This window comes from Salarias fasciatus, chromosome 15, assembly GCF_902148845.1.
Source record: "Salarias fasciatus chromosome 15, fSalaFa1.1, whole genome shotgun sequence".
Taxonomy (NCBI): Eukaryota; Metazoa; Chordata; class Actinopteri; order Blenniiformes; family Blenniidae; genus Salarias; species Salarias fasciatus.
The window spans coordinates 9957245-9980797 of record NC_043759.1 but is presented as its reverse complement, the minus strand read 5'-3'; the positions used below and the strand labels follow the sequence as shown (position 1 = coordinate 9980797).

The 23553-nt window shown below is 43.8% G+C and overlaps 1 protein-coding gene across 1 annotated transcript in view; it reads left to right on the top strand.

Moving 5' to 3' along the window:
* nbas (NBAS subunit of NRZ tethering complex) overlaps nt 1-23553 on the top strand; it is a 161240-nt gene that overhangs the window by 18338 nt on the left and 119349 nt on the right. Inside the window, exons 14-23 of the mRNA XM_030109523.1 lie at nt 175-368; nt 2067-2342; nt 6866-6991; nt 7322-7473; nt 7583-7720; nt 11683-11761; nt 15939-16043; nt 16208-16344; nt 19956-20042; nt 21098-21251. Of these exons, the coding sequence (XP_029965383.1) occupies nt 175-368; nt 2067-2342; nt 6866-6991; nt 7322-7473; nt 7583-7720; nt 11683-11761; nt 15939-16043; nt 16208-16344; nt 19956-20042; nt 21098-21251 (1448 nt within the window). The remainder of the gene's footprint in view (nt 1-174; nt 369-2066; nt 2343-6865; nt 6992-7321; nt 7474-7582; nt 7721-11682; nt 11762-15938; nt 16044-16207; nt 16345-19955; nt 20043-21097; nt 21252-23553) is intronic.

The following is a 23553-nucleotide window of genomic DNA, read 5'->3' as shown; positions in this document are numbered from 1 at the left end:
GAGTGTGTCTCGTAGAATAAAGCCCCAAAAAAAAACCTGCGAGGCACCTGAGCGAGTGAAGCGCGCTCCAGATCGCGCTGTGAGGTTCAGCCCCCCCCCCCCCCCCCCCCCCCCCGACCCACCCACAGCCGGTGCGCGATCGCATCTTTAACACGCTGCGTTAATGTCTCTCAGATAAGGAGCAGTACTACCCGCTGGTGGATGTGAGCTGGTGGAGCGACAACGTGTTGATCCTGGCTCGCTGCTCCGGCTCCGTCACCGTCTCGTCCGTCAGGGCGCTGCGCAACCTCCTGGGGAAGTCCTGCGAGTGGTTCGAGCCCTCACCTCGAGTGACCGCCGCACACGACGGGGGCTTCCTGAGCCTGGAGGTAAAAATGTCAAGATGGGTGTGCGGTCCGGGGAATAGAGAGAAGGCGTTTGTTGAACGCAAGAAGCCCGTAACGCAGGCCGTAGATAAGAGATTTTAGCCTTCAGGGCTTCAAAAGGCTCATTATAGGAATGAAGGAGTGTTATTTTTCATCGTTCTCTTCTATTTTTATATAGTTTTTTTCTAACTTCTTGTTCTATCCAGATGGTGCAGGCCTTGAGTTTGTTCAAGCATACAGTGCCTGTGTAGGAAAACAGAAGAGACAGAACAGGTCACAAGTCCACATGGGAGAGAATAGAATTATTCTTGTTGTTGCAGGAACACAGTGTGTGCGTGTGGAGAGTTGGTCGGCTTCGAGTTGGAAGGCTTTTTATTTGTGGACTTCTTGAGATTTATAACAGTTCAGAAGATAAAAGAAATGTTTCATTGCTCACTGTACAGTTATGCCACGTAAAATATTTGACGGCAAAAAGAAAAGCATAGAAACATCACAATATTCACACTGTCAAAGTCACATTACTGTAACCCGGTTGTATGCGCAGATTAAAGATCGTAGATTCTCTATACTGCCAGATAATGCAGTAACCTCAAAGAACAGATTTAAATCATCCCTGAATCCCGTATCAATCTCGTCATTACAGGCCTTTTCACTTGCTTGGTGTCACTGGGTAAAGGCTTGTGTACTGGTGTGTCTGTAATGGTGAAAACAAGCAATGATGAAATATGTTTTCCTGTGTTTTGATCCCCAGCACAAAGACACTGTCTCATCACCCCGATCTTTTATTTAAGTCCTGTGCTTTTATTCAGTTCTTTAAAACAAAAACAAACAAAAAAAAAAAACAGCCTGATTGCATAGAGAGGGAGGGGGTTAAAAAAAAAAAAGAGAAATTTCTTTAGCTGCCAACTCTTGGGAAAGGTTTCATCAGCCTGCCTCCGTGTGGAGTGGGGGATGGGCGTCTGTGTTGTCTCTCCAGCAGTGTGTGAATTGATAATGCCTTGAACATGGGCCTTTAAAGGAGGATGGGGCTTTTATTGTGCGTATGTCTCCACAGATGTGCAGTAATGCGACTTTATGAGCGCCAATCATCGTAAACGCAACGCTGCCGTACAGGTGCTAAATGCTTCGGAGGCCGACGTAATTTTCCAGTGAGCAAAAACTCAGAGGGGCGTCCCTGTACAATATGAGCCCTTGCTACGGCGTGGTGGATTACAATTTGGGTAAATAATTTCACCCCAGCTTAGGCAATCGCAGAGCTCGTGGAGAGGACGGGACAGGTGAAAGAAAGTACTTTGGACAGCTTGGATTTAAACCTTCTATTGAGCCGCTTGACCTTGCTGCCGCTTTGCGTTCGGACAGCCTGCTGAGCTGGCAAGAGGGCGTTAAATTAACTGTGCTTACCAAACTTAAGCACAGCTAGATGCAAACTGCGCCGCGCTTCATTTTTCATTCATTATTTAATACTGACGTGCACGTGTCCTTATGCTGCAGCAGAAAGTCATTCTAGGCAGGTTTGTATCTGTCGCCATCTTTATTTTCGGATTAGTGCCAACAAGACAGATGTATTTTATGTAAGGAGACAACTGTGCCTTTATGATCACTTTGAAACCATATGATTGTAGTTAAGTTTATGCAGTATACTAACTCTCTGGTCCTCCACGATGGTCTGATACCTTTTTATATTTACTTGTTGTTGATCAGTGCGAAGTGAAGCTGGCCCAGAAGCGTGTTCGTCTAGAGAGCAGCCTCAGCGGTGGATCCAGCGAGGACGACGACGGGGACGATGGAGGAGAGTCCGATTCGGATGAGGACTCTTCGGCCAAAGAGCGATACTTCGGCTACGTCAAGCAGGGCCTGTACTACGTGACCGAGATGGAACGCTTCGCTCCTCCGCGCAAGCGTCCGCGCACCGTGGTCAAGAACTACCGTCTGGTCAGCCTGAGGTCGACCACACCGGAGGAACTGTACCAGAGGAAGGTAGGAGGGATCAGCACCTTCATGTTCATGTCGATCCAACAGTTTTAAAGCAATACACCTGAGCATGTTGCCTGCTTTCAAAAGCACACACTCACATTCGCACCAGAACTTATGAACTTATGTTCCTGTGTTGAGACGGTGAAAGTTGGTACAGATAGTTGTGATCGGCGAATGACTGCTGGCTCTGGCGATCGTTGCCATCAGTAGGCTGGTCTTTCACATTTTGAATGAAGCTTTCATAATATGTGTTTAACATTTCCATACAGTAATTAGGAGGTGATTCTAATTTGTCCTCCAGCTTGAGCGTCAGGACATTATTTGACTTTGTCCTGCACTTCAGGGAACAACTAAGCACATAAATTAAGTTGACAAGCAGGACACCTGTGAGATAGCCTGTTAATGTTGCCGTTAGTATTTTACCGGGGTTTGGTTCGACGTGGCGTCTTCGCCCGTTTAGAGGTTCACACAGTAGGGCATGCTAACTCGGTCTGTGGACGAGGTTGCTTTCAGGCTATTTCTTGACTCTTTGGCTGCCACTGGAACTCACCTCCGACTCAGGATCAAGATTTAATCAATGTTTGAATTGCGTTAAACTGAAATCATGTCTTTTAACATGGACATGTTCATAAAGACTTAACCTGACACTTCCTATTGCAGTTGTAATTGCCTGAAAGTGGCTGTTTTTCACTGTACAATAAGACAACTGTGGAGAAAATGAGACGCTCACATTATTTGTTCCTGTTTATTTATTTATCCACACGCTAACAACACTTATGTGTTCCGGCTGCTTAACACCATCGTTGACGTTCACGCTGCAATGCCTTATCAGCCCAGACGTCGGAACAATAATGCTGATGTGCGTTTTCCTCCCGCAACCCGGAGTGTTGAATTCATTCCGGCGAAAGGAATTGATATTTGATGTTTAATAATTCAAGGACAGTCTCATTTGTAATTATCCAACCCCCGGTGAAAGGCTGTTTATCACATTCAAACTGAAGTGCGAGTCACGTGCGTCTCGCTGTAATGCCGCTTCATCATTTTTAAGAGCAGTTATCAATTGTTTTCGGTGCCGGGTATCACATTTACGACGAAACCCTTTATTTCCTTTCGCCTCTCTATTCAGCGGCGGCTGTAGGACATCATATGAATCCCTTTGCTTCATTGAGTGAATTGTAACTGGCTGATCTGCAAAATTGGTTTGTGACTAAATAAATCTTGTGCCAGCTCAGTGAAGTGCTTTTGTTTTTTTGGATCGGCGCCAGACCATCGTGGAGTAAGAAATGAAAACGAAGCAAGATGTTCCGTCGACTTGCAGGCTATTTTTCCGGTCTCGGGGGATTTCTGTGAAATGCTAATTGCTGCATTAGGAATATGACTGTTGGTGCCGCTCGCTACAAATTGCAGCAAAGACAACAACATCCTCTATCATAAAGCACAGCGAGGGTGGTATCAACTCTCAATGGTCCCAAGTTTGCGCATGCTTAATCAGTCATTTTTATGAGCCATCATCTCGTGCCTTCTTCATCATTGTCATCATCATTAGATGCCATTAGTCATCACCATCAAACCCAACAGTGGAGAGTTACAAAGTCATATATCATTATTATCTCTTTGTAACACTCGGTACCAGCGGCACTTCCCCAGCTGCTGCTGCTGCTGCTGCTGCTCTCCTCTTGAAATAGCTCCGATGTTGCTTTTCTCATCCTCATGGAGGTGTGCGGATGAATACCAGAAGGGCGCCTGCATTGCTTGTGTATACGGTCATATGCGAATGCCTCGGTTTGTGCATTGTTTGTCTCTATTTTGTCTGTATATTTACACAAACACAGTAGCAACCAGAGACTCCAGATTGGTCTGATCTCTCCTCTCAGTCCAGATTTGTGGTCAAATTGACTGCGAACAGAGCAGGACAAAGGGATCTCAGGTTATTTCCTCAAGTCGGCCTTTTTCATGTGTTTCTCAGTTTGATGATGCATTCCGTGGCATAACCCTGCCTGCTGGAGGAGCACGCTGGCAGAGCTGCTAACAGTTTTATTAGCTGAATCCAGTGAGAAAAGGAAGATTTTTTTGATGTCCTCCTACGTGAGGTTTAACTGTGTGGGGTTCTTATTGCCCTCCAGGAACCGCAGTCTGGCTAATGTGTTGCTTTATACTCCTACACACAGAAAGAGATGGATACTCAGTGTGCCTGTCAGCCGCTGTGCTCACACACATGTGCTTTCATACACACTGAGTGGGCCTGCATAAACCGTAGTGTCATTTCATTTGTGGGAATCAAATCATTTTGCAAGAAATTGATGTGACAAATGCTTCTTTTACCATTATACTGCGTTGACATATGAGCCTGGCCAATTCAGTGTTATAATAAACATCAGCAAAGGTAACTTGCTATTACCTCTGCTACTACTCCCACGACCAAACGCCAGTGTCTCACAAGACGAAGGTTGTGTCTGAAATCCCTCACTCATTCACAGGTCCTCACTGCATTCGTGGGGAGTTCTTTGTAATGGACTCTATAGACGGCACATTTGAATAAAAGCACCTTTTGTGCCTTGCTACAGGATTTTCCTCGGTGCTTTAACTGTTGACTGTCGTCCGTCTCATTTTTTTTTTTTTTTTTCCTGTCACCGTTCATGTTGGCGACCATTGTGTAGACAACACTTTGATCAATGTGTTGTAAAAACACTCCTTTTCTGTTAGTGCTGTCGTGTTGAAAAGGGTGTGTTTTTTTTTTTTTTTTTGTCCCGATTTATTGTTTTCGTCAATCAATTGTGAAGTACTTTGAATTATACTAACTCTATTGCTGCAATGGGGGGAATAATTATTTGACCCCCTGCTGAATTTAAAAGTTTGCCCACTTTGACAGAAATGAACAGACACTATTGTTTTGTGGTTGCTCACTGATGAAGGCAGTAGACAGAATATCAGAACACATAATATAAAAGTTATAAAATGTGATGCATTTTATTGAGTGAAATAAGTATTCGATCCCCGACTACTCACCCAGAATTGGGTGTTACTGCCCATGTGGCACACGACATTGCACCATCAACCAGGGACCAATCCTCCTGATTTTAGCTCAGGAATGAGTTTCTTACACTGTAAAAACACTACAGCTTAACATTTAAAACTTACAGACCTCAAACCTACAAATTATGAAGGGGATCAAATAATTGTCATCTCCGCTGTATATCTGAGTGAGCGATGGACGCCAGACACCAGAATTTATGGCTGTGCTGGTGGTCTGCTAAGCTGAGCTATTTCTGTTATTATTAATGCTAATATGCTCACACTGAGAATGCTGACATGCTGTAATTATGAGACTTTCCCATAATTTCCGTGTCATATTAACGTGAAGCAAAGTGTCCGCCGCCGAGTTTAACTGCATGTATGAGTCACTTTTTTTTAAGGAAATAGTTGGGTTTTATAAAGTTTGCCACAGGTTTGTTCATATCTTTACTTGCTCCAGGCAGAAGCAGCTAATAAAAGGATGAGGCTGGTGTCAAATTACACGTAGTTATGTTCCTAGAAAATGATTTCTGTTTCAATTAAGGCTTATTGAATGGTCTAAATAAGGGAACAATGGGAGAAAAGCCAGTATTCAGTGTAATTTAAAAGTTGTTCATCACTCTTACTTTATATATCAAAATGTTATTAAATTGTCAAAATGCTTCATGTCAGCCTGCTAACTGCGTTCTTCTTTGACGCATGAGCCTCTGCGTCCACGGTTGGGGTTACTTCCTCAGATAAATTCAACTTCGATTCTTCAAAAATACCCAGATATTTATTTCCTCTCTTCTATTGTTGTTCTACATGCAGACGTGACGCATCCTGTGTCACACCCTGAATCCCTACACACACCGAAAGTTTCATAGTTGTTTTGAGTTTTTTGTGTTGCCTACTCAAGATTTGCCGAAGCACCGTGGCTGCTGCACGGCCTTGGTTTTCTTTGTCCTTCAGTGGAATGAAAATCAGTACTTTAAGTTTCCTGGAGAAATATCTTGTCCGATTTAGGAAAAAAAAAAAACACATCCATCCACCTTTTGTCCGGCTACTCCAATGCGGGGAAGATAAAACACAGGAAGAACATGCTAACTCCATACAGGGAAGGCCAACACTGTGCTGTAAAGCCGGAGTGTTTTCCACAAGTGCCATGTTCAGTTATTTTAATTAACTGTATGAAATGAGAGTAAATCAGCACCAGACTGTTTACAACGCATGATGACAGGGTGTAAATAAACATAAAACTATGAATTTGATTTCTTACCCACATTTTTAATGAGGAAATTGAAAGTCCTGCTTAAGTACCGCTGCTATATAAGCTTAATTCCACCGTGCCTCTTTCAAAGATCTTTGTGTGAATTCTGTTAGGATTAATTCTCCTATGCTTTTCTGATCTTTTTGTATTTTCTTTTGTACTGCCTGTTCCACGGTGTGCAGAAAAAAAAAAGCAAAATAAAAGAAGTCATATTGGTTCCACAGTGTCCTCATGCTGCCTTTTTCTGTGTATATTTATCTCATAGATTGACAATGAAGAATATGGCGAAGCTCTGTCTCTTGCCCATGCGTACAATCTGGACTCTGACCTTGTCTACCAGAGACAGTGGAGGAAGAGTACTGTCAGCATCGCCTCCATACAAGATTATCTGGTAAGAGCTGAATGAAATGCGCGAGACGGACGCCAGGAAATGAGGAGGAGAGATTGTTAAAGATGAAGCGAGATGAAGAATTGTATCAGGGCTTCGGTGTTTATCACAATATATCAGACGTCTGGTAAGAAATGTACAGTACGAGTGTGGGTGTGTGGAGATGGCTTGCACGCTGGAGTGCAGCACAACCCCCTTACTCTATTTCACGCATCATTTTTACCAATTTGTAGCAAATTTTCACACCCTTCCCTCCTAATTCTGTATCTCATTTTATCCCATCATTTCTTCTGAGCCCACTCTCCCCTTCTGTTCCCCGCATCTCTCGCACAGAGCAAGATCCGCAAGCGCTCGTGGGTGCTGCACGAGTGTGTGGAGCGTGTCCCCGAGAATGTCGACGCGGCTAAAGAGCTGCTGCAGTACGGCCTGAAGGGGACTGACCTTGAGGCCCTGATCGCGATAGGACACAGGGAGGATGGGGGCAGGTGGGGCATAGATAAACACACATAACGCAGGAGTCTGCAAGCTGACAGCGGCGGTTCATTTATCCACGTTTCCGTTTCCATGATGTGCCGTCACGACGCCACGCCCCAGGTTCATCATGCCGGGTGACGTCGACCTCGATGACATTCCTTATGAAGACATCCTGTGGGACGAGGAGGAGCTGGAGAGGACGAAGGAGCGCGAGAGTCGGAAGAGACGAGAGCTGCTGGGCAAAGTTGACTTCAGCAGGTACACAATCTTTTGGTTCTGTAAAGATTCACTGTTCTGTGTCCACAATACGCTTTTTGTTTTCCCACAATTTTTGTGGATTTATTGAAGAGCACATGAATCAAAAGCATTGCATCCTGAACACAATGTAACACAGCAATTAGTTTAACAAAAGGAATTCCTTCCTTCGCTGGAGGACCGAAGCACGCAGCCTGCTTTATTGTCCTGAAGCAAGTTTGCTAAACCCCAATTTAATGTGTTGTTATTTTAACACGCGCTTGCTTAGTTCGCTGCCCACTAAAAATTGAAAAGGATTCAAGAAAGCAGTTTATCGCAAAAAAACAGCTGACGTCTACTGTTTGGAGTGAATGAGATGAGACGGGTGCCAAACGTAACGCTGATTGTTTGATTGACTCACGGCTCAGAGAGGCGATCGTAAAGGCAGGGCCACTAATGAGAACGAGCAATGCAATGGGGAAAGAGACTTAAAAAAAAAAAAGATAAACATTGTCGGAGATTAGTGGGTAATCTGCTGAAGGTAATTTATGCCTTTGTTGTCAAGTACTCGGGGGAAGTCTAATGAAAACCCCTTCAGTGATCACTAATCACCTCTCATAGCCACATGCGTTCAGACTCACAGACCCGATTACCATAGAGCGCTCTCAAGCCCTAATGCGAGTTCACATACATAACACACATCTGTCACAACCAGCCGGCGTAAACCGGAGGAAATAAGCATGCAGACGAGTCAACGGCGCACGTTTGAAATGAATATTCATACCGTGGTTTTTCTCTGGCGAGCTCTGAGCGTGCAGGTTTCTCTATCTTCCCACATCAGGTAGTTACAGTGAGTGGTGAGCCTCCGGTCTGCATTTGAATTAGGAACAACTGAGACATGTGCAGTAGTAAGTCGCTGTAATAGTCACCCCACAGTTTGCAAGGTTAGGGGTTTTTTTTCTTTTTTTTTCTTCACGTTTGATTTTCTCTGCGTGTAGCTCACTGTGTAATAAAACTGTTTAGCTTTATTGCGGACCTGGAGTCCATTGTTGATAAGAAAAAGATGGAGGATAAGGAAAGGGATATAAAAGAGAGGAGAAAGATTGATAATTTGAAAACATTAAAAAAGCCATTACATTAAATCCTCAGTGGATTAACTTCTTTAAATATGCCTATTTTTCTCTTTTATCTGTCTTCGAGTCAGAGTATCTGCGAGCTCGCTCACACACGTGTGCCTACAATGTGTTTGTGGGTGTCTTTGTGTGTGTGTGTGTGTGTACGTGCGTGCGCGCCCTCTCTAATGGCTCCAACCATGTTGCCTTGAGGCCTGCGGCCGAGGCCCGAGACAGATAATAATTCTCTTAATTTCTTTTTAACTGCGCCGCCATTACAGAAATGGCTCGGTATCGATCACAGCCGCTCGGAGTGCGCCTGTGTGCGCGTCCTTTCGGTCTGTGTGGAGATGAAGGCCGCATTTAACTACTGACTGTCACACTGAGTGCATCTTTCATCCTGCCACGTGTTTGGACGTCGTGCGTGTGCGCACATGTGCCCTTGAAGGAAGAAGAAGAAGGAAAAAAAAAAAAACAAGATCAAATGAGCATTTTTTTTCTGTCTGGTCTAAATTGATAAAGCTGCAGTTTGAGCAGGGCTTTACAGATAAACCATTTTTTTCTTTAGTGCTCAATCAGCCACAGATTGTGTAATAAGTGAGATTTAGGTTAGTTTTACATTTTCCAACTGATCTTTGTGGCCTATGAAGGTGTTTTATTTCAGTTTCAGAAGTGGGGAAACTCTTAAAAACACATTAAAGCAACTTTCTCAAGTTGTTTTCAGTCTGTGAACCATAAACAACTAAAGATTAGCTGGCTTATTAGTGTTTCTGCCTCTTTTTTCTCTTGAAGAAAGGCATATTAGCGTTTCAATAATCTGAGTCAAAGCCACTCAGCTACCTTTTGCTCTTTTATGTATGCTAATGGAGGCTCGTTTCCCCTCCACAGTTACAGGTCCTGTTTAAGAACCCAATAAAAGGATCAATATTAATCTACTCTGCCTCTCATTGTTGCCAGCATGTCTCTTATAACCAATCTTAAGTGTTTGTACTGCGTGTTGTTACCTCTGAATGTTATTTCGAATCAAACACATACTTCCCTTGGGACTTTTTTTTTTTACCTGTCTTGCTCCAGTTCAGTTCTGTTGGAACGCGGCAAAAAAAGGGGACAGTTTTATCTTTTAGTCACTTTCTCATCAGCCACCCTAATAAAAGTAGATATCAAAATCTGCCCTGAGCCATTTTAACTGCTTCACACATACAAAAACAGGCTGGACAGTACCGCAGCTGCAGTGTGTATCTGTTAAGGCTTGTGTGTGGCCAGGGGGAGATTGGAGTGAAAAAGTGAAGATGAGTCCCTGCAAGGCGTTTATGTTCTTATCTGATCTCAGTCAGACCTCAGTCCAGGGTCTAATTTCCTCATTTGGCACAACATCGGACTATCTGTGCGTGTGCACGAATGCTCTTTTTTGTGTGTGTGTGTGTGTGTGTGTGTCGGTCCTGTGACACGACAGGTGAGCGCTGTACCTTTTCAGCTCTGGCACAATCAGAGTTTGCAGTAGTTAGACTCTGTGTCACAGTCTGGAACTTTCACATTGCGTTTCTTTTCCATCGAGCTTGGAAAGATGAGAGATGAAGCTACACTGTTGATGTACAGCCAAGTTTCTCTTTCAGTTCAATAGCAGGATGGAACTGGAAACGTTTGATTTGAAGTAAATGCATCTAGTGATTCAGTGACTGACATGTCTGTGTGAAATGCCATCGTAATCCGTGAAATACTTGTCAACTATGGTCATTTTTAGCTGGTGAACAGTCATGAAGTAAATGCAGAAAGCTTCACTTCACCTAATTGTTCGTGGGAGCCGCTGTCAGCATATTTTCTGTTCCGAGTCTGTGCCGTAATTGTTTGAATTTGGGATTGAGCCGTCTTTCAAAACCTCCAGAGGACAGCAGATTGGCAAAATGGCTTTTTCCACATTGTCTTGTATTTCCATCCCTCCCCAGCAGCAGCCTCCTTCCTCCATCTCCACTGCTCCTGCTCTGAGGAAACGGCGCACAGCAATAATTATCACTTGTTGGAGGACTAAGCCGCCAGTCTTTGATGTGCCAGGCAGTGCGTTGAGCCTGCGTTAATCTCTGTTAGTCGATGTGGAGGAACCCCGATAAGACTTGATCGCGCACTCTGTAATGAGGGATTAGGGATTAAGATGACGGCAGAGGGGTCAGTTCCCCTGTGGTCACACCGCCGCTGATCTGGGCCGGGTTTCTAAAGGGGGTCTGGGCACTGTTTGAACTGGCCAGGTTGTTTCAGAGTGTGTGTGTGTGTGAGTGTGTGTGTGTGTGCTGAGAGGGCAGACCCGACCGTTTTCGCTCGTTTTCAGCCTCATGGTTTCCCCCTCACGGGCATACCCACAGTGATCGACTCGTCGGTGGGTCCCGCATAGCCGGGCGCCTCCGTGTTCGCGGTCGTCCAATTTATTTATCGTCGTGATTAAACGACATTGAAAATTGATTTAATTCTCGAAGGACAATCCCTCACCTCATTGACAGGCAGCATCCTATACATAACAACTGAATGGCTCTTGTGGTCATAAGGAGTTGATTTGTTGCCCCCCAGTAAATGATTGGGTTTAGAGGGCACCGTGTGGTATTGTCGTCTCTCCTCCCAGCCACTGTTATATAGGTCCCAGAGGGTTTGCTGTGCAGGGTCAATTTACAGTTAATTTAAAGCTGGTGTATGTGTGTTAGCGCCGTCCGCAGCCTCGGCTTGACGTTTGAGCCGACTCCGGTTTTCTGTCGCGTGCTGGAGGGGGTGTGTGTGTGTGTGTTGGGGTGGGGGGGTCACGTTCGGTCCCGTGTTAACCGTGCGAGGCGGCCGGTGTCGACACGCCGCTGATTTATGTGTGCGCGTTTCTGTGTGTGCGTGCATATTCAGGCTGACTCTGGAGCAGAAGGAGCTGTGCCGGAGCCGACTCAAGCTGCTGTGCTACCTGGACCGGCTGGCCACGTACGAGGTAAAAACAGATCACCCTCCGCCTCTGGAAGTCCCTAGACGGAGACGCTGCAGCGCCTCCAGACGCCATGATAACCACATCCGTCACAGTTAAGGAGATTTCATCTGGGCTGCGCTATCTGCATTATCAATTAATCTGATGATGATTTTTTTTTTTTTTTAAGTTAATCAATTACTCATGAACAGAGACACAGAACTGTCTCTGAACTGAAGGTGATGTTTTCACATTTCTTAACAAAATAATACTCAAAAATCTGTTTAAAAATGTGGATTTTTTTTCAGTTTTTGTGTTTTGCCAACGATGGATTAATCATTATTTTGGAATCTTGACACTGCTGCTAAGTTCTTCATTTTTCCCACATGTTTTAACTCGCTATTGTATTATTTTTTCTTAATTGGCTTTTACACTGTGTTTCTCTTCACAGTTTGTGTTTTTTGGTTTTTAGGCAACTTCTTTCATACAACACAAAGCAGTTTTACTCTTTATCTGGCAACTTGGTCAATTTCTCCCCATTTTTCTTTCAAACTCTCAAACAAGCAAGCTGAAGACAGTTACAGGAGACACCAAGAAGTGGTTTTTTTGAACACTGAGATGAGTTTTGCTTCTGCAGAACTTTCAGAATTTGTGAAAAGTAATGACGACGCACGGCCGTCCCGATTTCAGCCTTCATGATAACCAAAAAAAGAATCAAATGCTATACTTTAGCAAGTGCACAGAGAAGCAAAGACAGAGGTCACTTGTCAAGTTTTGAAGTGTAAAATGCATTTTAACTCAACTGTCACAAACGGTAAAGCTAGAGCATTTTGTTTTTGTGCAAAAACGAACACACAAATACCTTGAATATTTTGAATGCATTGACAGTTTCCATTTTAGCGAGGCTTCCTCGATCAAAACGAAGTGGACTGATGACTTTTGTTGCATCTAAAATTGTAACTTATCTTGTGCAAATCCTCTCTGCCGTTTTCTTCAGGCTTGTTTTGTCAGAAGTCGATCTCTTCTCAGGCGCATTCAGCTTGGACAGTGTGTGTGTGTTACGTAGTGTGTCTTTTGGGCTGCTTCCCTCTACAGGAGTCGCTACATCAAGTCCTGCAGCAACAGCGATTCAAATCCCCCCACCCACCCCCACCCCCCACCCCCCCACTCTAGTTCTAAACTCAACCCATTGTTTCACAAATTCACCCTTTTAGTATAATTTTAGTGTTCATGCCGCCTACACTGCATCACAGATGTCTGTGTCTCTGCTGCTCTTTAACTGCGTGATCCTCCCTGAATAAATAAGAATTGGTCTTTCACCAAAAAAAAAAGAGACATAAATTGAAATCTTTTGTATTTTCCACTTTGCAAAACCGTCCTGCAGGTATTTTTGGCCCACAGGCTGTAAATTTGACACCCCTGCTCCAGTATCCTGTATCTTGAAGAATAAATGGTTCAAGTATTTCACACGAAAAAGCGTGTAGTGTGCTCAAGAATAATAAAAACCGTAGGAAGACTGGATAAAAACAGAGAAAACAACTGAATAACAGAGAGGCATTATTGAAAATTAAAGAAAATTCGGATTGTGATTTCACTAATCCCCGTAAATATTAGGGGTGTAACGGTACACAAAAGCCACAGTACGGTACGTACCTCGGTGTAAGGGTCACGGTTTGGTACGTTTTTCGGTACAGTGGGGAAAAAGTAAAAATATCTCACAAATGTACCAGAACATTTTTCCCAAGCTTTCCCATGCGACACATTATTGGCCCAGTTTACGTGATGTTTTTTCAATCCGATTGTAAACAATAGTATTAAACGCGAGTGTATTCATGTACAGCATACAAAGCATCCATGATGAATCCTTGTTTACAAGGACCCTGTGACATGCGCACAAAATCTCACGAGGAACTTGCAGGTCTTCCTCTCTGCAGCAGCAGTCCTCAGCGCCAAGCAGAGAGTTTTTATCTGCTGATATCTGCTCAAATAATGTCCCAAAATCTCCATGATATGCTGCTGAAGGAGCGGCTGCTCCCCTGACCGCAGCACCGCCGTGCGGAGCAGCACGTCTCGGTGTGAGCTCTGCGCCGCATGCCGATGTTTCGAATTAACTGGTGCCCGTGTTAACTTGTGACCAATAATGACTGAAACATCTAGTCGTTCTAGCGAACCTCGGCTATCGACAGTTACAGTGAGTGTATACGTTTAAAGTCTTTTGTGAGTCTTACTTTAACAACTGCTGTAATCAAAATGTGTTTACACAGACCTCCGCTGTCATTCGTTAACACGGGAACCAGTTAATCCATAACACCAGCCGGCGATCGCTCGTATTCTACTATGGAGCACTTTATACAACTCGCTGTTGCGCGATTTGGTTCCATCTCGCCTCTCCAATGTTTTTTATTTCGGGGTTTTGTATTAGAAAAAGTTTTTTTCCACCACCGTGGCGTTCTCTGCTGGTTTTTTGACTGTGCTGCTTCCCGTTTACTGGCACATCACATGTCACTCCGTATGAGGGAACGCACGCGGAACAAATACTCTCCCGTTTAATCCGCTCCGCCACACGCTGCAGCGCTCATTCCGCTTGTACTTTCTTCTTCATTTGTTCATGTTTAGACCTGCTTGTTGTACTTCTTCTTCTTCTGTGATAATGGTGGTTGCCGGCAGCTTTTAGGCTCATTACCGCCATCTAAGGTTGGAATTTTTGTTTTTTTTACTCACTGGTGTATTCGTCGTGTGATTGTGTGTGCCGAACCGTGACCCCCGTACCGTGACGGTACGGGACGAATACAAATACCGTTACACTCCTAGTAAATATGCATCCCAATCCCCTCTTTGCAATCCAGAAAAAAATGAGGGTTCTTGGTCATCTTGATTGAAACGACCTCTGCCATGGCGTTGATGGCTGCAGTGTGGAGCCGGCAGGCTCAATGCTCATATGATTTGGAAGTGGGAAAAAAAAAGAAAACCTCCAGAGATCCTGCTTCATGCAGAATTCATAAGAAAGAGCATGTATCTGAAGGACTAAATATCACTATTACAATTATACTTAATTAAAGCTTCGTGGATGTATCTCCGTTTGCACGGTTATTTCCTCATTGGCCAACTAATGTATTCTTCTTTTCAATTATTTCAAACCGCAGAAGCTTTTATCACTCTGCCATCCGATACTGTCTCCTTAACCTCTCTCACAATGTTGAAAAGTTGTGCAAGATATTTTCTCGAGGGGCATTTTAAGAACGGGGAATGAGAAAAATTAATAGCAAATTAGTACGCCGAGAGAAGAATTTGACCTGTTCTGACTTGGAGGGGGGAATATTGCTTTACTGTACGACTGGAATAGGCGCTTCAGTGATGCAAAGCTTGTTTGAAGCAGGAGCGGGGCACTCGCAGCCGCTGAAAACCCTGTTCGACACATTCCCATTGAATAACGGCAACACGCACGCCGTTTTCATTCCCCACAAATCACAGTTGAACGGGGTCTCGCTTTTTTTTTTCTTTTCCCAAGGAGAGATGAGATTTTAGCCTGCTAGATATTCAACTCAGAAAGAATGACGTCTCTCTCTTTATTCGGACATTGTCATGGTAACTGCAGCACTCGTCATATTCCTTTTGCCCCAATCCATTTTCTCTGGCTGTCTATGAATATGATATTAGGGTTTTTATCATCCCGACCGGCGCTGGCTGTGTCTGCATACAACCCATTCAGAGGCGATCCATCAGGCACACGCTGAGTCACATGCTCACACGCACGCGCACAGTCTCACACACACACGCGCACACACGCACTCGGACGTAGAGTATGCAGCAGTGATTTCATACCCAGCGATACATATAAATCCATGCAGCCAAAGGCCAAGACAACAAATGTTCCCTCCTGTCAAACACACACACGCACAAACACACACACACACACTCAAGTCTTTGTCAGGTGGTTTTAACTAAAAGGACACGGCAGCGCTAACCTCGAAGTTAAATAGCGTCTCTGTTGACTCTGCCTTCTTCCATTCATCCGCTGTCACATCTTTCACTTGCTCTTTTCCTCTCTGCTTTAATTTGAGTTTCAGCCCAGTCACAACATTTATTCTGCTTTTTCCTTCAGATTCACAAATTTTCCACACACCTCAGGTGAATTCCATTTTTTTTTTTTTTCTTCCTCCCTCAGTTCATCTTGCCTCACTTGTTTTCCTTTTCTGTTTTACAGGAGATCCTCGGTGGTCCTCACGCAGCAGAGGAGAAGTACGATGCAGAGTTCTTCAAGAAGTTTCGCAGTCAGAATATTGTTTTGTCAGCGAGAAACTATGCCAGGGTAAAATCAGATCTCCCCTCCTTCAGAATCTCTCAATAATTATCTCTTCTCACCTCATAGTGCTGAAATATTCTCGCCTCACAGCCTGGTTTTCCATGGTTCTCTGTGTAGAACTTGCATGTTCTTCCTAAATAGATGTGAACTTTGATTTTTTTTTTCCATAGGAGAGTAATGTGCAAGCGCTGGATATTCTCTTCACGTACCACGGAGAGGAGCTCCTTCAGCATCGGCTGGCCATCCTTCACAACTTCCCAGAAACCACCTCTCCGCACGAGTACACCATCCTGCTGCCCGAGGCCTGGTAAGACACACACGTCCACACAGGAATTAAGACCAGAGGCGTTTCGTCACTTGACAATAAAATGTGATTAAAACAAAAGAGGGGGGGGGAAAAAGTGGCTCCAAGCCTGATTGAAGTGGAAAAACCGAATTAATTACCGTCTGATGTGAACGGCGAGAAATTATCTTTCAAAATGATTGCCGGTCTGGATGCAGGTTCCTAATTAAGCTTACAAATCTTTAACTTTTGGTGTTGAAGCAGTTGATTCGAACAGAAAAAAAAGTTTTCTTAAAAAGATGGAAGAGGGTTTTACTGCCTGTCACAGCCGGAAGGGGATCCAGAGTCAAACTGTAATGAAGTCTGCGGTTCGAGTTCCAGTGACTTGCTGCGATGAACCCTGAAAATGGGTTAAATGCTCAAGCCGAAGCAAATGCAGTGGCCTGTCAGTGTCCAGTTTTTGTCTTTAGTTTGGAGCTGCATGTACATTTCTGCCTTGAGACTTGAGAATTGCTTCAGGGCAGAGAGCCGGGTTGATAGTGAATAGATTATGAATGAGTGTTTTCTAAAAGAAAAATAATACTACACTCTGTTATTATTCACAAATAGCCAGAGACAAGGTTTTATTTAGTGATGAATGAAGCTTTTTTCTTTCTTTTAATTTGATTTTACATTTTACTTGTCTGCCTTCCTCCTTTTTTTTGCACCCCTGCCTCATCTTAGTGACACAGATGTTCCATATATATTTATCCAAAAAAAAAAAAAAAGAACCCCACCATACTTCTTAAGACACGGTTCGTACAAATGAATATCCTCATGGTTGCTACACACACAAACACACACTCCACTCCTGCTCTCTTCTTCTTAGCCATGTCTGAGTTTGTATGGAGGTCAGGCGGCTGCGGCTCTGCAGTGAGCATCCATCATGGCTCTGCCGCTGTGGGGCAGTTTCCTATTTTCCCAAGCTTGCGAGCACCAAATGCCTCTCCAGCAGCGCACGCTCCCACACTGCAGCAGACGGCGCCAGCTCCAGCCATCTGTTTGGAGCGCTCTCACAATATATACTAAAGTCTTGCTCCACTGGAAAGAGGGGAAATATTCTCAGGCAATATTGATCAGATGCGTACGGGGACCTCTGCAGTGGTGGAGGCTTTCGGAGTAGTTGTGTTTTGTTGAGAAAGTTTGGAAGGATCGGCCCAGAGGAAACCAAAAATGAAGGTTAAACGGCAGATCCAGATTTGCTTTGCATCTTTATTTCCCTGCCTCTCCGACGTGAAGCGGATCAGAGGTGCCGGCGTAGAATAATTCATTTCTCCCATCGATATCTGCAAGCTGACACCAATATTTACTCTCCGCTCTCAAACTCGGCTGCCTTTAATGAGGAGAGAAGACCGGGGAGTTCGGGAATGTTGGTGAAACCCAAATAAGAGGCTGGCTTTATATGAGACTTCTCAATCTCTGTAATGCGAGCAGCGAAATTCCAATCTTAATGGATGGACTTGAGCTCAAGTGTTGGTAAAAATCCACCCCGCTTTTGTGCATTGACATAAATCAAATCCACCATTCGCTTCTTATGTATTTTGTGATTGGACAGAATTTATGGCGGTGCTAAAAAAACCGCTGCAGCACGCGCGCGCTCGGCCTTTAACTGCACCAAAAAACTATAGATGATTTGTGGCCGGTGCTATCTCCTTGAGTTTTACAGCCACAGTACATATTTTTCTGTCCACAAACAAATAGATAACAAGAAGAATTGCATTAATCCTCAAAAGAAGATAAAGTAGCCGGCGCTTCACGCCAGGGCCCCACTGTTGGTGCAGGACTCGGATGTGCTCTGCGGCGTGCACGTCTGGGCGTCGGAGTCCTGTCAGCGCTGACGAGCGAGGGCTTCGCAGTCATTCTTCAATTGGATTTCATTCCATGTGTGTTCACGATTTATCTTCCTCAGGCCTGTCACGCTCAAGGAGACCAGCGAGAAGTAAAGCTTTGTGCCAACGCGTTTAGGAGAAAAATACTTGTATTTACAGCCCGTGCACGTTTTCAACTCTTTTCAGAAGTCCTTTAAATGGTTTATTGTTTGTTTTTGCCGTCTTCCCTTCTTTCCTTGTTTTGCCCCACAGTTCTCATTTTCCATATGTTGCCAGCTCTGAGGTTTCCCTGTTGTTTATGTTAGGTTTGTGACAATAAGCGTCCGTGTTGATTTATCAGGTGCCGGTGCATTTGCATAAATCGGATATTAAACTTCTGCAATTTTTAAGTTTTCTGCATTTATTAACAATGTGATCAGATCTATATCAAAGTCGCAATTCTAGACGTGCTTATCCTGATACTGCACAATTCTAACACACATAGTACGATTGGAAAAAGAATTGAACTCCTTTATCTCCTGTCCTTTTGTTTCTTAATTAAAATTTTAAGTTTAGTTTTATTGATAAGGAATATAATAATCCATCACCACAATGACTCTGACCCATCAGTTCCTCCCTCTTGTTTCTACTGTTATTGATCAATTTGTCCTCTGATTATGTCAATGTTACAGAAGATGGTTAAACCACATTAAGCTTTCAGGTTCCCCTCATAATTCTGTTTCACCTCAAACAGGATTTTCCAAACAATTCTCGCCATTCTTCACACCAGTCTGCCTTCTGTGTTGTTCCCGTGAATTTTAAATATGCAGTTGTGCAACCTTTTATTAAGGAACCCGGTCTCTGTCCCTCTGTGCTGCACAGTTATAGAGCTATAACCTTAAAAAAATCTTGGAAAAATAGTTTTTCTTTGGACTGTGGGAGGGAACTGGGGTCACTGGAGAAAACTCACACACACGGATGACACACACCGCACAAGCCCCTCCAGCCAAACCTGATGTGAAGCTTCTTGCTCAGAGGCAAGCGGGAACCATGACACTGCTGTCTGGCCCAATTTTTAAGTTGGTGACTTCAGAAGTTATATTAGGTCAGGAGTGATCAAGTAATTTAGAGCTGGCCAAGGTGTCGAACCACTCTGACCGATAAAAACAGACTTGCTGCATAAAGTGTGACACATTTCATACTTTAGGTGCTAATGCTCAAATAAGATTACTTGTGGATTGTTCATGTTTTAATTTCAGTTGGACCGTAAATCACATTCTAGTGTGAATAGTGAGGCGAGTAAATATGGATGCATGGACACATTTCATTTGAATGGTGACAAGAGTATGACCAATTGATAAATGAAAGAAGAAAACATACACGTTCATGAATACCTTTTATGTAGTTTCATTCAGTTTTCTCTTTGAAAAGTGACAGAAACTCCAAATCCGTGCATACCTCTCGCATGTATGGATGTTGGGTTTCGTTCATTGTTTAAATAGGATCTTTCTGGTTCTCGCTTCCTCCTGTTTCACTTCAATAACATTAGAATCACACGGAATATGATAAAACTGTGGAGGTGTGTTTTGCTTTAAAAGCTTTTCACATTTGATTCCAATTTAAAACCAGTTATAAAAGTGGTTTGGCTTTGATTTGTTGCTGTTCAGACCATCATGAAATCACACTTTCCTGCAGTGTGTATGTAATCGGATAGAAGTTGTTTGATTCATTAATGCATTGTATAATGTGTCTGTTTCTCGTCTCTTTGTTGTCACCGTCTTGTTTCAGTTTGGATGACGGAGATGAGCTGGCCTTCATCGCCTGGGACGAGCAGAGGCACAGAGAAATGGACTGGTGCGAAGCAGAGGACTGCAGGTAACTATCCCACGTCACCCTGGACATCAACCCCCTGCGTCACAGCGCCATAAACCATCATCACAGACGCGCGATATTGACTGAATATCTCATCGTGAAGTCTCCCCTCCAGCTCGCGGTTAACAAAGCCTCGCTCAGCGTGGAACTGTTAAAATTCATGCCCCATCCAGGCCAGATGCTTGTGCTGGCATCGTTATGTGAAACAAAACATGACATCCTATTATCCGAATGTTAAACAGAGTCATAACAAACTAATACCAAATCTCATTGCGCTGCCAATTTATGCCGTTTGCCTGCTTCTGTAGCAAAGCCAGGTTCATTTACAATTTTATTTAGCGAGCTCCTTTTTATTGCTCTTTGGTGTACAGTAATAATATCGCCGGGATACTATCATGCACTTTGCCAGAAATTACACAGTGAGAATTTGTTAATATGATTGAAGCAGCTGTGATGCCAGTAGTGTTAAGGAGTTTTTCACCACTTCTCTTTTATTCCCTCTGTTTGTTTATTTCCTCTTCACCCATCTTTTGTTTTCTGCTCGACTCCTCGGGTTTTATCAAACCTCCATAAAGAAAATAACCACGGCAGCGCAGACACGTCATGGTCGTCCTCAAACGTATCCGGATATTTCTGCCAGACTGTAAAACTGCACTACTCTCTAACATAGCTGTGAAAGAACCTCGTTGTTTATTTCTGTTAATATATTAAAATCATCTTTACTTTAAAGAGAACTACCGACATGCTGTCTGTATCTAAAAGAAAAGTCTCTGCAGGTTGGATATTCTGTGTTCGGTGGCCACCATTTTCATCTGTTCTGATGCTTTGAGCAGTGTTGGTTTACACCACTGGAAAGAGAGCCTGACAACCCACAGTTCTTTTTAGCAGAGCCAACAGAGCTTTGATCCTTTATTTAGATTTACTAATGATCGTTTGATCATTGCTAACAGCATCAGTTGACTTTCTCTTCTCGCAGCTCGTGCTGTTTGTACGGATCCTCTTCAAACGAGCGCATTAAATAATTGCTCATGTAAGCCAACTTCTCCTGTTTGACTCAGGTCGGTTTTGGACCAGAGCTTCCTGGACGATGACAGCTTTCTGTATGAAGAGGATCCAGAGCTGCTGAGGTTCCGTACAGCCACTCCTTCCATCGAGCTGCTGACTGACTGGTACCAGAGCAGAGCCCAGGATATCGACTCCTGCTCCAGACAGGTATGAACGGTCTCAGATGGCTGCTGCGCTCCAACATTGGATCTCCCACATGTAGCCGAATTATTAAGGAAAAAAAAGCTGCTCATCCATCTGTTCACACAGTTTAAAGTGCTCTACTCCCCTCCTTTTCCCTTTGGAAAGTACACACATATGCGCAGACAGACAGACGAGCACAGTGAGACACCCTGCAAGATCAAGTGTCTGAGCGCAGATGAACCAGGAGATGAAACACCTTCAGTGGGACAGTCTGCACCAGGAGCCGTCCCGGTGTCTGGCCGTCGCCTCATAACCCCAGAGACGAGCCGACACGAGCAGGCAGAGAAATCCACACCCCCCTCTCCTCCCACCTCGCCCGATCAGAGCGATTGACAAGATAACGCCAAGGCAGTCAGAGCTGATCTGTATCCTCGGTGGAAAGTGGAAAAACTTAATTTAAGCAGAAAACAGCACAAAAATATAAAAAACTAAGATAAGATAAAAACACAAAGGGATCATTTTAAAAGAGAGGTCAAGGCTATCTTTTGGCACTAAAAAGTAAATGAAAGTTAAAAGAACAATAAGAGTAAGAAGAGCATTTAAATTCTGAGGAACAATGAATAACACTCGTGATGAAATGATTCCTCACTGTGGACGCGAGTTCTACCCTCAGAGTCTGTGAGGCGGTTCTGAGACCTATAAGAAACCTGTAAAATAGAATGGATCCCGAACACTCAAACAGTGACCTGCCTTTTAGTCTGTGTGAGCATCGGTGCTGCTGCTTTCTGTGGAAGCTGTCGGCCTGCGATACCTTTTTTTTTTTTTTTTGGGGGGTGGAAAGACCAGAAGGCAGGGCATTACAATAATCAATAGAACTGATGATAAAAGCATTCATCCGCATTCTCGTGTTGGCCTTGAGAGAGAAATGGGCAGACTCTGCCTATACCCTTGAGATGATAAAATTCTATTTTTGTTACATTCTTCATGTGGAGAATAAAACTGAGCTCAGGGTCAAAAATGCCACACACATTGTTAACTTGTTTTGATGGATTTAGTTGTAATGTCAATAAATTTGAAAAAACTTTCCCTCTTTCTGAGCTTCAGGACCAATAATTACAACTTTCTGCCATCCAAAAGTTAATGTCTAAAAATGCAGTTTGAAAAAAGAGCAAAAATACATCTTAAATTTTCAGCAGAGATGGAAATGTACAGGTTTATGTCATCGGCATAAGTGTGAGGACAGTACTGACCAGTGTGTAAATTAAACCAGAAATAAACTCCAGATTCTCAATGTTTTTTACAATTTGAAAGCCAATGTAGTTTTTTTCCCCCTTGCTTTTAAGGCTGTGATCAGCTTGAATTAGCAGCTTTTAATAATGGCAAATTTAGTTGACCCTGCCTTCACTTTCCAATTAATGTGTTTGTTCTGCGTTGCTGGTGGAAATCAGCTCTAAGTGGCTCCAGCTTCTCTGTCGGGGTGAAAGATTTTACACACCGTGATGAGGCCACTTTTCAGGTTCCCAACTGTGTTGATTGAAACTTGCAGGAGGGCAGCAACCAAAAGACATTGGAAAAAAAAAAAGAGATGAAATAGACATCTGGCTATTGAAAATATAATTGCCATCGCACATTTTAGATGATAGGAGGAGAAAAATCTGACACGTTGTGATTCAGTGTGCAGAGGAGATATTGCCAACCCCCATCAGTCAAGGTCACTTTGATCCTGTCGGTGACAGTTATTTTCATATTTGCCATATGGACTTCTAATGAGGAGAAACCAAAGCTTCTGTCATTTGCGTTCCGACGCCGGGGCTGAAAAATAGGACTTGATCGGACTTGTTTAGCGGAGTAATGGGATGTAAACGACGGAGCTGCCCACTCTCTCCACCCACATTATAAACAGACCCCCCCCCCCCCCCCCCCCCTTCTTCCCCTTTACCTCTTTCACAGTGATGGATCAAGATTGTCACAGCTGCCTCTTTGTCTTTAGTGGACGAACTAACTGGAGTTCACTCGCATGTTTCCTCCTCATCTCTTCCATTTTGTCCCTTTTCGCTCCGTGTAAGAAGAGTTTGAGCTCCACTGCTCGTTTCTGAAGACAACTGTGGAAGCCTGCCTTTCATCCTCCCGTGTGTGTGTATCTGTGTGTGTGTGTGTGTGTGTGTGTGTGTGTGTGTGTTAAATGAAGTCTTTGTTAATCTCAAGGAATCACCAGGTCTTTCACTCATTCTCTCCCTTGTTCCTTTTTAATTAAGCCTCATCTCCCTTTGCTCTCTCACTCAGTACTCCCGGAGCCTCTCGGGACTGGCCCTCACACTCGCGTCTC